This window comes from Hippocampus comes, unplaced genomic scaffold, assembly GCF_001891065.2.
Source record: "Hippocampus comes isolate QL1 unplaced genomic scaffold, H_comes_QL1_v1.1 scaffold327, whole genome shotgun sequence".
Lineage (NCBI taxonomy): Eukaryota > Metazoa > Chordata > Actinopteri > Syngnathiformes > Syngnathidae > Hippocampus > Hippocampus comes.
In genome coordinates this window covers 1,296,802-1,310,369 of record NW_017806221.1, presented here as the reverse complement: position 1 = coordinate 1,310,369, position 13,568 = coordinate 1,296,802, and the positions used below count along the sequence as shown (strand labels likewise).

The 13,568-nt window shown below is 41.0% G+C and overlaps 1 protein-coding gene and 1 long non-coding RNA gene across 2 annotated transcripts; both read left to right on the top strand.

Annotated features, from left to right (window-relative positions):
* Nucleotides 1–3,524: 3,524 nt before the first annotated feature.
* rnf144b (ring finger protein 144B) lies at nucleotides 3,525–13,336 on the top strand. Its single transcript, XM_019856229.1, has 7 exons — nucleotides 3,525–3,547; nucleotides 4,319–4,423; nucleotides 4,845–4,905; nucleotides 6,499–6,706; nucleotides 9,060–9,192; nucleotides 9,269–9,358; nucleotides 11,969–13,336. The coding sequence occupies exons 2-7, from the start codon at nucleotides 4,385–4,387 to the stop codon at nucleotides 12,125–12,127; spliced, it is 690 nt and encodes a 229-aa protein (XP_019711788.1). The 5' UTR covers nucleotides 3,525–3,547; nucleotides 4,319–4,384; the 3' UTR covers nucleotides 12,128–13,336.
* LOC109507074 (uncharacterized) lies at nucleotides 7,717–8,154 on the top strand. Its single transcript, XR_002166403.1, has 2 exons — nucleotides 7,717–7,813; nucleotides 7,905–8,154. It is a non-coding gene; the product is annotated as an uncharacterized LOC109507074 (long non-coding RNA).
* Nucleotides 13,337–13,568: the final 232 nt, after the last annotated feature.

The following is a 13,568-nucleotide window of genomic DNA, read 5'->3' as shown; positions in this document are numbered from 1 at the left end:
AGACAGCGAAAAATAAAAAGCTGCAAACACAGCATCCGGAGGCTGCGACGATGACGCGAAGCGAAGGGCGGCGTTCCAAAGTGTTTTTTCTTTCGCTTCTGAACTGTTGACAACATCAAAATGTTGAAAGGGTGGGGAAGGGAACGACTTACTACGACCACCGAGGAAATATTGGGACTGGTGGAGCGAACGATAGCGTCATACGAGAAGCAACTTTATCCAGCGAGGAGACCGGCGGACACACGTGTATCAGTGCCAGTGTGGAAAAAGCACTGCGGCTGTAGCTCGTGACCCACGCAGCTCCTTCCTCGCGCCGTCCGCACGCAAGGTAAGCGGCTGTGGTCGTCACTACACGGAAGCCTACTATTGATGTGGACACTGCGTCAGTTTTTCCCCATCGATGAAAATACAAACTTGAAGCAGATGTTTCAGATCTCCTTTTATGGAGCGATACTAAGCTATCCTTAGTAATCTTGATTTATATTTTACTTAAGCGATCATTCAAAAATCCAAATACTGTTGCTGCGAACCTGTGGAATAGGTTTCGGTTGCGTTTTCATTTTAGATAGAACAGTTTTGCCCAGCCGTAGTGAGTGGGAGCTGCCTTGGAAATTGTCTGTAATCTCCCAGTTGCCTTCTTGCAGCAAACAGGGACTGTCTGTTGAAAGTAGAGGCAGATTTGATTCTTGGAATGCCACCGGGACGACTGCAATTCACTGACTGCTTGGGTCAGTCGCACACCTTGTAAACTCAAAGGAATTCCACAACAAGACAGTCAAGTTTGACAATAAGTGGCAAGAATGTTAGAGTTCTTGTCTTTGGAGCTTAGTGTGGATTCCATTTTGCATTTTTGATGTACACAACAGAGAACCTCCAATGAGAAATGTCAAATTGTAATTTGTTTTACTGCTTCAAGGGGAAATTCAACTTCGACATTTGAGTATAAACCAGATCACACACATGTAGGCATGCAAGGAGGAATTGGAGATTTGGGGTCCGAGTTTGCATTTTCTCCCTGCGCCTGCGTGGGTTTACTCTGGAAAGTGCACTTCCTTCCCCATTCCAAAAACATGCATGGTAGGCTAATTAGTGGTTGTGAGTGTAAATGGTTGATGACTGTCATGGAAATCACTGTTAGGACTGCAACTAATGATTATGTTAATAATCAATTCATCTGAGATTTTTTTTTGTAATTACCGGTAATATGATTAAAAGAAAAAAAATCCTTCGTCCCCCCCCTCCCCCTCAAAACAGGGCCTTATTTAAAATTGACAGTGTGGAAAATGTTCAAATGCAAATTAATTATGGGTCACTTACTGGTTTGGTCCATAACATGTCAGAAAATAGGCCTAAATGTTGATCATTGTTTTTCCAAGTAATATCTGAGTTGTGCAAATGTCGGACTTTGATACAACAATAAAATAATCGATCTGGTTTCATGTCGGATTACAGAAATCAGAGAATATTTGCTGTTGAGAGGCTGCAATTCTAAGGATTTGGACAATTTTAGGTGAAACAAGGTCTTAAAATAATTACTCGATGATCAAAATAGTTGTCAATTAATTGCTGTACCTCCTCCAATTGACCAGACAGGCCAACAAATTGTTTCCTGTTCCCTCTTTGTACAGTCTTATTTTATTTTAGTTTAATTTTGTTTTCATAAAACATTGCCTTTTCATTTAAATATTTTAAAGAAATAAATTCACATGATTTTGCAATGGGAACATTTATTTTGAAATTAGTAAAACATCTTAAGTCAACCAACATCAGCGAGCTGGAACATACCCCATCTGACTTTGGGTGAGAGGTTGTGTACACCCTGTACTTGTAAGCACTTGTGGTGGTTACGTTATGAATGAAGATGCAACAATAAACCTTTCTGTAATCCAAGACAATCTGTACATATAAATATCTGTGAAGTTATTCTCAGTCTTCAAAAATTATTATTTCAGTACCTGACATTGAATATTTTTTTCCATCTTTGGGTTCCACTTAAATGGAGCTACAGTATTCAGAATGGTGAGGTTGAAAATGCTAAACATGAAACTTGACTGTGGTTGTTACCAAACCAGAATGTTGTTTCTGCTTCCCCTTATTATTTTCCATTCAACACATCTAGCAGCGTGCGTATGCTTGATAAGGATGAAATTGCCACCATGCTTTGCCACACCAGTTACGAGGATCTATTCCACCGCTGATCAATAACAGATCATAAAAGATCACTTACGAAAAATGTAGGTCACTACTGGCTGGATTCGTTCAAATGTTCTCAGCCAATTTCAGCTGCCTGATTTAAGCAGGGAACATTCTGTGAAAAGTATGTGATTGGAAGAGTTGCTCGCGCAGACTCCAGAATTTGACTCTGCAGTTTCCTTGGTTACGCTATAGTGTGTTCATTGTTGCTGCAAAGATGATAAAAGCATTGTTTCTCCACTTATGACTTAATGGCCTACACCCACAATAAACAAACAAACAAAAAAAATCCCACACAAAATAAAACATTTTCAATTGGGACTTGATCATCAGATAACACATAATTTATTAATTAAAATAAAAAGCAATTTGTAAAATATCTAGTAAAAGGATTGTGTTGAGGGAACTTAGCTCAGTTGATGGAGATGTTGTATCTCAACCCGAAGTTAGTAAATTCGATCCATGGTCACCATGTGACTATGTTGATGCATTCTTGAGCCTAACACTTAAAAAAAAAAAAACAACAATAAAAAAGCCCAAATGGTTTTGTTTCAACCAAAAATCATCTTTCTATCACTCAAGTTACATGTCATCCTAGGGGACCCTTTTTGATACAACGTAGCAACTCTCTCATAGATGAAATAGTAAATCCAAGGATACTTTCTGCTTAGATCTCATTTGGGGAAGACAACAATTGCCTCTCAGTTGTTGCCATTTGAAAGTACCCCGCAGTCCACCCACATAGATTTGCCTTTTCAGGATTTTCCACACGTTTTCAGTAGGCTTGAGCTCAGGGATGATAGTTGCCACACCATAAGTGTTTCTTCATTGGTGTCCATTTGTGCCGCTTAAGCGTCAACTATTTTGACCACAGAAGGCACGGTTCTTCTTTTATACCATGGCAGGAAATGGTCAGTTAGATGCTTCACTTATTCTACAGAAGTCATTTTGACATCTTCAGGCATCCGCAAGGGGTCAACACTCCCCTTTATCCTGACCCAAAACAACAACAGTCCGCCAGTCATCCAGAACTTCATCCGTCAGTAAATAAAACTGTTTGGAAATTGGTCTCAATATGTTTTGAGCCCACTGCCAATGTTTCTCTTTGTGAAATTGGTTCAGGGTAACCAGAATATGTTTTGAATAAATATGAAGAAATAAGAATTTAATTCTTTGCCGTTTTCTATAAACCCGTCACCAACATCTAAGCTACTCCCCTCCCCCTCCGTCTGCAGAAGAGGAGCTAGAAGCAGCGTGACGCCGTCATACATCTCCCACCACCTCATTCCAGCATGACCAGCACAAGTTCCACACCGGGCAGAGGGGCAGCTGTGCATGCGTCTTCTGTACATCTGTAAGTAGAACTGAACATCTTTACAAATACTTTTTTTTTTGGCGGTGGGGGGAGGGGGCGCATTTAGGACCACACAGGAAACCTAACTATTTTTTTGGACTGTAGTCATTCGAGACAAAGAATTGTGCCTCCATGATATATTTAGACTGGGGAAAAGTGTGTGCCCTCTGCTCGTACTGTTGTCACAACACACCAAAGAATATGAGACTGTCGCACTCAAAGTCAGAGGCGCTCAGCCTGTTTATGATCTCCTAGAGACAGGGTCTGCTCTCACCTAATTAAGGTACAAAGGTATAATTCTAAATTGTTTCCTGTCGTGAACGCAGAAGCCTGAGAATGCCTTGTTCATCTATGTTAGGAGAACCACTTGAACTTGAGAGACAGTCTAAAACTTGGGTAACTCCGTTTGAAGAAAGCTGACTGTTATTTTTCGAGCTCAGTTTGGGGAACATGACTTTTTTTTTTTGTAGTGTGTTATAATAAGGCAGATGATTAAATCTTGAATGTTCCTCAATAACAGACATTCTGTGACATGCTTTATTTCATGTTCCTCAAATCAATCTCCCAGTTGTGCAACTCAATGCTTGCACAGTCCCAACTAAGCTTCCGTAATTTCATGCTTGAGTAACATCACTTTGAAGTGCTCGATGCTTTCTCATGGAGGATTTATCTGAACCCTCAACTTAACATGCATGCACATTGTCATTGAAAGAAGACTGTCTTGCTCTATTGAATGTAATGATTCGGGCTGCCATATTTCTTTCCGTCCAGTGTCTGCAGCAGTATGTTCAGCTGAGCATCAAGGAGGGTGGGGGGGCGGCCATCACCTGTCCTGATATGGCTTGCAGAAACACTGGGGTGCTACTTGATTCTGAGGTATGCCTCTTCATTCATAACAATGGAAACTAAAATGAATGCTTTTAAACTTGTGAATAAAGCTGTGTATACTTTCAATTACATTGTACCCCGTTACTTCTGATGAAAGAAAAGTGAAGCGCGGTAGTTAACCAGCAGAGGCACGGTCTAAAGCGAAAGTAACCAAACCGTTAAAAATAGATATACAGTGTAACCGACATAGGTTGATTAGTTTCAAATGGTGTGGACAAGATTACTTTAGTTTCATGTTAACCGGTTAAATTGATCTTTCTTATTCAAACATGAGGTGATATCCAAAGTCACAGAGAAGCATGAATTTTGATTAAATAGAACACTTTAATATGAAGTGATATGAAATGCATTCCACGTGTTCCCGTATGTAGTACAAATATAAACAAGGTTGTTCTGTCTTTGTTTCCAGATAGCCGAATTGGCCTCTGCTGATCAGACTAAGCTGTATGAGCGCTTGAAGTTTGAGAGAGGTGGGTATTGTATTGTTGTGCAAGTGCGCTGACGCCAAGCGACAGGCACGGGGCTATTTGAGGTCGCACATTAGCTGGAGGCGACACCACGTAGCACCACTGAGCCTCACATTCTTGGAACATTGCATTAGGGCTGGCTGATTTTTTTGCCTCCCCCCCTGCTTCTCAGCTTTTGCCCTAGTCTCCTGGAGGGTACAGAAACTTTATTCATCTTCAAACTACCTAGTCAGAAATGGGAAATCCTTGAATATGATCAAACTACGTTGATGTGAGTGTAATTTGCATTTTTTGGTATGCCATTGGGTGGAAAATATTTTCAGCGGCTGTGAGAGGTAGGAAAACATGAAGGGCTTTTGTAAGTTTTCCTCGTTACCGGCCACAACACCACCTTCACAATCTAATGATATTTAATGCAAAGAACTGGATGAAAAACAACAACAATACTGTCAGAGAGCCCCTGATTTAATACATTGTATGATTAACTTCCGTCCATAACGGCTATTTAATGCAAAGAACTGGATGAAAAACAACAACAATTCTGTTTTGAATACTGTCGAAGAGCCCCTAATTTAATACATCATATGATTAACTTCCGCCCATAACGGCTGCCCTTATTCGTATGGCTAATGGACTGGAGCCAATTCCAACTGATTGTAGATGAGAGGAGCAATACACCCTGGTTTGGTTGCCAGCCAAGCATCACAGGACAATATTTATTCACTCTTATTAAAAAAATGTGACTTTCATCATAATCTTTCTTGTTGCGGTTGATAGTTTGCAATTAAACAAGATAAAATCACTCATCAGCAATAAGGACATCTCTCAGTATGATTTGGGGCATTTTTACAGCGTTACTTCAACTACAACTAATATAATGAGCATATTGTTACATCTATAGCTGAGAAATATACATTTGTACACACCGAATTTGCTCTGTCAATAAGGCATGTAGTTGTACTCATTGTGGGATGTGAATGTGCGAATTAGCTCAATAAGTTATGCAAGTCACTTCCAAAATGTAAGATGTGTTCTTATCTACTGTCATGCCAAGTAATAAATAAGTCATGGATGTGTTATATCACTTTTGCATTCATTTTGAGTTAAAAAAAAAAAAAAACAACAACTCCACACCAAAACTGCTGTTTTAGGGAACTGGAACAGATTAATGCGAATTTGCTCTGTCAATAAGGCATGTAGTTGTACTCATTGTGAGATGTGAATGTGAAAATTAGCTCAATTAGTTATGCAAGTCACTTCCAAAATGTAAGATGTGTTCTTATCTACTGTCATGCCAAGTAACAAATAAGTCATGGATGTGTTATACCACTTTTGCATTCATTTTGAGTTTAAAAAAAAAAAAAAAAAGAACAACTCCCCACCAAAACTGCTGTTTTTGGGGGAACTGGAACAGATTAATTGCCTTTCAATTCATTTCAATAGGGAAAATGTATTTGATATGAGAGTAAGTGTCATTCCAAGCTTGGTCACGGAAAAAATGCCACTCGTAATTCAAGGGACCACGCAGGTGTGGATGTAACATAACCTTAGACATTCTAAGCGTATTCATACTAATATGTAATGTGCTCTCCACAGGAGTGAAGCTGGACCCGAGTAAAACCTGGTGTCCGGTGCTTGATTGTCAGGCCGGGTGCGACGTGCCGCTGAGCTCTGAGGGCCAGCCCTCCGCTGTGCCATGCCCGACATGTCACACCATCTTCTGCTCCGGCTGCAGAGGACCCTGGCAGGGGAGCCACACCTGTCCTGAGCAACAACCCATGAAGTCACACTTTGGTGAAAGCAGGTCAGTCCGAGAGGCGCGGAATTTGAAGTGCTGTGTGTGGAAGGAACCATACAGCTGTGCCGGAACGAATGAATTGCGAACAAGTTTCAAGACTTTGCTCCGTTGACTTTAGACTATTCCCAGCAGTTAGGGCATCTTTTTACCCACATTGAACCACCAAGTGCTGTGTGTGGAAGGAACCATACAGCTGTGCATGAATTGCAAACAAGTTTCAAGGCTTTGCTTCGTTGACTTCAGACTATTCCCAGCAGTTAGTGCATCTTTTTATCCACATCGAACCACCCTGCTTCGACTTTATTTTAGCTCGCTGAGCTGCGCCTCTGCCAGACTGATTGATGTCACTTGAGTCATGTTGTGATTCCATTGCATTTGAGCCAAAGCTTCGACTTTATTTTAGCTCGCTGAGCTGCGCCTCTGCCAGACTGATTGATGTCACTTGAGTCATATTGTGATTCCATTGCTTTTGAGCCAAAGGGAGGGTGCCCGCCCATGGCCAGGCTACTCCCTGTACAGAAGGAGCCTGTTTACTGCAGTGAAGCATGCCTCACTGCAGTTTGATGAAACAGGAATTAATTTAGCTGGTCTAGAACAAATACTTGGACAATGACAGAGTTTTTATAGGACCTCATACAACACAAGTGTGGCCATTCAGCTTCCAAACCTTATTTTTAATACCGTGAAAGTTTGACAATGACCGCTTTATGTCTGGTACTCATAGACATCACCAATTACGGTTTTTCGTCCCTGATGAAGTTATATGCTGCAATAACCACCAGATTACAGTTGATAGAGGTTTTAGGCCGAATTTAATTTTCCATTTACATGTCGACCTTGGCCAAATCATTGCACGCCATTCGTCCACGTCACTCAACGTCGTACTTTGTGCGCATACGTGTCACATCATGGACGGGTTGTGTTCACATTAGAAATCGTATTTGTATTTGTCATGTGAATGAGTACATAAAAAGATCGCCCCCCCCACCCCCAAAAAAAAAAAAATAAATAAAAAGTTATTTTTGTGTTGCTATGAGCTATTACCCTCAAAACTCTGGGATTTCGTCACTGCCTTGTGAAAACCAAAAGGCAGACGCTCTACTCCCTATATAGGTACTAACAAACTTATAGGCTGTGTTTAAAAAAAAAAGACGACGATTTATCAAATTGATTTTCCTTTTCATACGCTCTACTCCCTATATAGGTACTAACAAACTTATAAGGCTGTGTTTCCAAAAAAAAAGACGATGATTTATCAAATTGATTTTCCTTTTCATTGCATAAATCGATCCTTTTAATGTCTCTTTTACCCATAAATTCATGTGACTTCTTGTGTCGCGTGAGATCTCGTCACCATATGAGAGTAGCACATCAAAACAGCATGGCAGAAGCACTGAAATCAGCGTCAACAAGCTTGAATGTCGATGCGTGGAAGTTTGGAGGTTAAAAAAAAAGTCCCTCAAAGACAGCAATGAACTGAAACTTTGTGAGAGTCACATGAATGTGAATGTCATGACTTTACAATGTGATTTTGCCACACTTCATTTACACATACTTCCCTGTGTTTGGAATTGATTTAAATTATTATTTATTATTTTGATCTGTTCACAATTCATTTAACTGCATCAAGTTAAATTTTTGTTGTAACGATTCCGATGTTTACTAAAGTATCAAGGTAGAGCAAGAAGTTTCTATTTGCAGCACTACTTCCGAGAATGTCTTCCGTTCAAAACTAAAATTGTGAGTAAAATCGAATTAGGTCCTTGTGAATTGAATCGAACCGAATTTGGAAATCTGAATCGATACCCAGCCCGACGAACTAACCTTCCGATTTGTCGCCAACCAATTGTAGAGTCATGTTAGCTGAGTGTAGGAAAAAGACAGATTCAAGTGAAGCATGTAAAATGTTTTCTTTGTTCAGGTCCAATGAACCCAATTATAAAGTATGAGTGTGAACACGCTCTGATGCGTCTGAAACTGTGAATGTAAATCGTATTCAGTCTGATGTGCCCTGCCCCAGTTGTGCGATTGACAGATGAGTCAAGAGTGTAGGCCACCTCTGAGCAGATACGATTGCCTTTATGGAGAGTAGATGTTCTAAATCTGCTCAGACATCGCCAATGCGCCAAGCTCAGGGTCCTCACCCGTAGCGGTGTCCTTTTATTGCGTGCTTAGAATTCCCCCGTCATACCTCCGACCCCCAAAATATCGAACAACATGAGCACTGACCCGACACTGTGCCACTAAATAAAGGTCTCACAATTGACATACCCACGAGACTTCCATGACTTGCTCTTCTAAACTCTCCCCCACTAATCTCTTGTCTCTTTCGAACAACATCTGCGGGCACCACCTGCAGCAGCGACTCTGAGTCGCCCATCAAACAGTGCCCGATGTGTGGCATCTACATCGAGCGGAACCAGGGCTGTGCACAAATGCTGTGCAAGAGCTGCAAACACACCTTCTGTTGGTACTGTCTGCAGAACCTGGATGTGAGTCTCGTTCCAAAATGCAGAGCACTTTTTCAGGTGTCTTTCTTGTCTCAACATGTGCGTTTTGTAATTGCAGAGTGACATTTTCCTCAGGCATTACGATAAAGGGCCTTGCAGGAACAAACTTGGCCACTCCAGAGCCTCTGTTATGTGGAACCGAACGCAGGTAAGCAGCACAGACAAATATAATTGCCATTCAGGAATTCATGTTCAAACAAGGGCAGTAAAAGAACAAATATTGAAAACAAGAACTTGAAGGGCCTGCGCATGGCGGAGCCAGAGCGGCCTCTCCTTGAATACACTGATGCTAGTCTTTTTACAGGTGATTAAAAAAAAGCACGCAACCTGTCCAAACTAAAAACAACAAACATTAAAACTTGATCCCAGGAGATGCAGCCTGTGAGGAAATGCAGGACAGAAACCAACAAAACACTGCAAACTCTGACCTGGCACAGTTTACTGAGATGACACTAAGGTTGCTGATGTTGAATTTTCCAAAGACGTGTGTGCCACATTGTGTTTCGGATTTGTTGTAAATTTCCATGTACTCAGTTAGCCCTTCATCAGACAAGAATCGGAGATAATCCCACAAATCCCAAATTCTTGCCTTCAAGTGATATCGTACTGCCAACAAAACTAGAGTATTTAACGGACAACTTTCTTCCTGCGTCCTGTTGTGACGGTGCAACTAATTGAGGATTTACTGTAGTTCAAATATTATGCAGAAGCTATGGTACGGTTACAACCTCTTTTAGAATGCCATTGAAACCCCCGGGGGCAGAGAGTGTGCAAAGTTGCACAAGCACAAGAGTGCACTTCATCACTTCGTGATTGGGTTACTTCCTGGCCTAACAGGTTACACAACCCACAAATCTCTTTGGAGACATTTTTCTGTCGTCAAGACGATTACATGCTATCTAACCACACCCATTTGATCACTTCACTGGCATCCGAGGTTTACTGGAGGACAAGGTTGCCCACACTTTTTTCAACATGCAAGCTACTTATAAAATAACCAAATCAAAATGACCTCCCCATTTTATTTCATTTATTTAAAACTAGACATATATTGGTGTACCTTGAATAACTGCATTAATCGCTCGCTCTCTGTGTGTGTGTGTGTGTATGTATGTGTATGTGTATGTGTGTGTGTGTGTGTGTGTGTGTGTGTGTGTGTGTGTGTGTGTGTGTGTGTGTGTGTGTGTTTTCACTTATTCACTGCTGTAGACAGGCAGCTATATCAATGGCTTAAAACTGGCCGAGATTGAGTTCATGTCATGAGCGCTACCGACACTGCCTGCTGGTACCTCACTATCTCTTAAATGGGCACCCCAGCTGTAGGATATCAATCTTGCCTTGATTTGGCTACTCTAACTTGATACTTGTATGTTTTGTCATGAGAACAATACCCCCCCACCCCGCCATGTCTCCAACACAGTGAGCTCTCCTGCAAATGGGAATGTTTGTCTAGTTGTCCTGGAAGAGTTTCCCTTTCCCAGTAACGGATTACAGTTGATTTTCTGCTTATTTTGTTATTGTGGTTCTTGCATAAAATCTCTGTTTGGCGCTACACTCAAATTGCTTGTCGCTATGGAAGGCGACACACACACACACACACACACACACACACACACACACACACACACACACACACACACAAATAGCATGAACAGTGTGAAAGGAGAATTTGCATACTCAAAGCAACTTTTTGCAAGAGCTGTTTTTATACATTTACAGCAAGTTAAGGGGCATAAATGGAATTTGTTCCAAACTCGAATGCCGTGGGAGGGTGGGAACATTTTGGAGTGAAGATGGATGTTATCGGGCCTTCGTGTTCATCAACGAGCTGTTGTGATGCTTTTGTATGAAGAAATTTGCAACACAATAAACCTCAAAGTCCATTTAAGACAACCATCAGCACAGTTTCTTCAACTGGGAACAAAAAACATGACTGGACATGGAGGGCCATCCATTTCCTGATAGCTTACAATTATAGCTCCTCACAGATAGCGTTACTGGCTTGTTAGAGAAACACATGCAACCATTCAACACTGTTGAGAAACCAGCATTTAAGCTGTCGACTCTTAATAGGCAGGTAGAATTGCCTTCCCAAACACCCATTCCAGCCTTGTACAAGCGGGTGAAAGAGGACATTCTGAAGGAGATAAGAAATCTCATTTCACCCTGTCTGCTTGATAGTACAGATGTCTGGCTATATTTGTGATGTATGAATATTTAAGTGCAATTTATTTTATTCATTGCGCTACATTTCAGTGCCAATATTCAACATTCTTGAGAATTAAGATGCTTGCTCTTTAAAAAAGGATGAACTTGAATTATATGCTCTAATGTCCTTGGTGTCAGTTGGCATAGAAAAAAAAAACAGATTCTGGCAAAATACATCGTTATAAAAAAATGTTATGACAGGCCTAACAATAACGAAATAATCAGATAAGACATACAGGTAGGCTACACAATACAATGCGGAAAATGGAGGTCACCTTGCATACTCATTTTTGGGCGTGCATTCCATATTTAAAAACATATATATATTGTTGACTTTTTGTTTGCTAGCCTTATTGGAATGAGCATCCTGGACAATGTTCTTTTTTGAACAGCCCAACGCATGGCTAATTTTCATGAAAATTCCAAATTTTTTAACCTTAAGACTGAAGAGTGTTTGAATTTGTCACTACGTATACTTGATAATGTGATGTACGCATATTTTAGCGTCAGTTTGTCAGTCTGACCACGGTTCCTGTATGTTGTCCTTCAGGTGGCGGGAATCTTGGTTGGGGTAAGCATTGTGATGCTGATTACCTCTCCACTCCTTTTGCTGGCCTCCCCGTGCATCCTGTGTTGCCTCTGCAAGCCCTGCAGAGTGAAGAAGAAGAAGAGAAAGAAGGAATTGAGTCCCGCAGACTCCTCCACATAGCAGCTTTCCTGTTGGGCCCTGCACCAGGCTCAAGTAGCTTGGGGAATCATTGACTGCACCAGATCGGATGTGCACTCTGGTACAAAATCAAATGTGGGCTTTGACAGTGACGGTGATGATGCCAACAAGTACACATCATCAGCACTTGAAAAAGATTCAGTGGGCCTCTTATATGCAGAACTATATCACCACTGACTCATGTGCATTGTGCCAGAAGAGTGGCAGTAAAGAGAAAGCGGTGAATTTTGCACTCATGCACTTCAACCTCCAGCTAAATGCGAGGTGCTTAAGTGCCTGAGTCTTTGCTGTGCCTGGTGCCGGGTTGCATTTGTTTCGCCTTCTTTTATCGTACGCACATCACTTAGAATGTAAAGGTCACTAATAAGTCAGTAAGTACCGGTAATGTCAAGCGGAAGAAGCAAGAAAGCTAAACTTTCCTGTATGCACCTTATTCTTATTCTTGTAGTGAAACAAGATAGGGCTTCAACCGTGCACAAAAATGTATCCCACTGAAAATGTTTTTGTTTCCATGAGGCCGACGCTCCAGACTGGACTGAAGGATCTAAAGTATCAGTCACTTCACCAACATTGTTTGCAACATTGACCCATTTCCCAGCAAGTACATCCACACATTTTTTGCAAACATTTGGAAAGTAATATTTGAACAGAATGGCATTGAAGCCAATGAAAACCAACTGTAAAACAGCCCACACTGACTGTAGTCATAATGAGTGGAAGGCCAGTGCTTGTTTCTATTCAATGAGCTGGTACCACCTTGAGGTAAGGGCAGAGAATGACAGCCCAAGTTAGTGCTGAATGTAATCAGCTCAGTAATTTTGTTTTGATTGACGTCATTGCAGAATTTCGCACATTACAATAATAAGATGCAGAGGATAGGAATTCAATGCTTTTTTTTTGTTGGTTGGGCAAACTGGATATTCTGCCACAATTTTAATCTAGGCTTGTCTTCTAATTCTGGTTGCTTGGTCTTCATGTGCCAGAGCAATTTTGCAAGCCTCTTGCTATGTACTGGTATTACACTGAGTGGGCTTGGCGCGTGAGAATCGCCTGTAGAAAATCAGCCATAAGGCTGAGAAGATAGGGATGGCTGTGAATGAGTCTTCCATACAGCTTACTTGTTGGAGGCTCTTCTCATCATTGAGCTTTTTTCCCCCCTTTCTGAACAATTTCTCCAAAGATGATTTTTTTTTTTTAAAACTAAGATTGTGGGATTACTTTTTTGTTTTTTTTAAACTACCATATCACTTGACCAAGACAAGCAGTTTGACCAATGGAGAGGCATACATGCACCCATGATTTTCAAAATAAAATTCTGAAAGATTCAGATGATCAAAATATATATATTTTATGCACTTTCTGCGCTGGTGGTTGGTTACTGCTGCTTTAAAAGATCATTGATATTAGTTCTATAACTGTATTA

Excerpts from the sequence above, each read along its gene's own strand:
- rnf144b (XM_019856229.1), top strand. The coding sequence starts at position 4,385 with ATGGCTTGCAGAAACACTGGGGTGCTACTTGATTCTGAG. Across the intron at positions 6,707-9,059 it reads TCACACTTTGGTGAAAGCAG|CAGCGACTCTGAGTCGCCCA; the intron begins GTCAGTCCGAGA and ends CACCACCTGCAG. Across the intron at positions 9,193-9,268 it reads ACTGTCTGCAGAACCTGGAT|AGTGACATTTTCCTCAGGCA; the intron begins GTGAGTCTCGTT and ends TTGTAATTGCAG.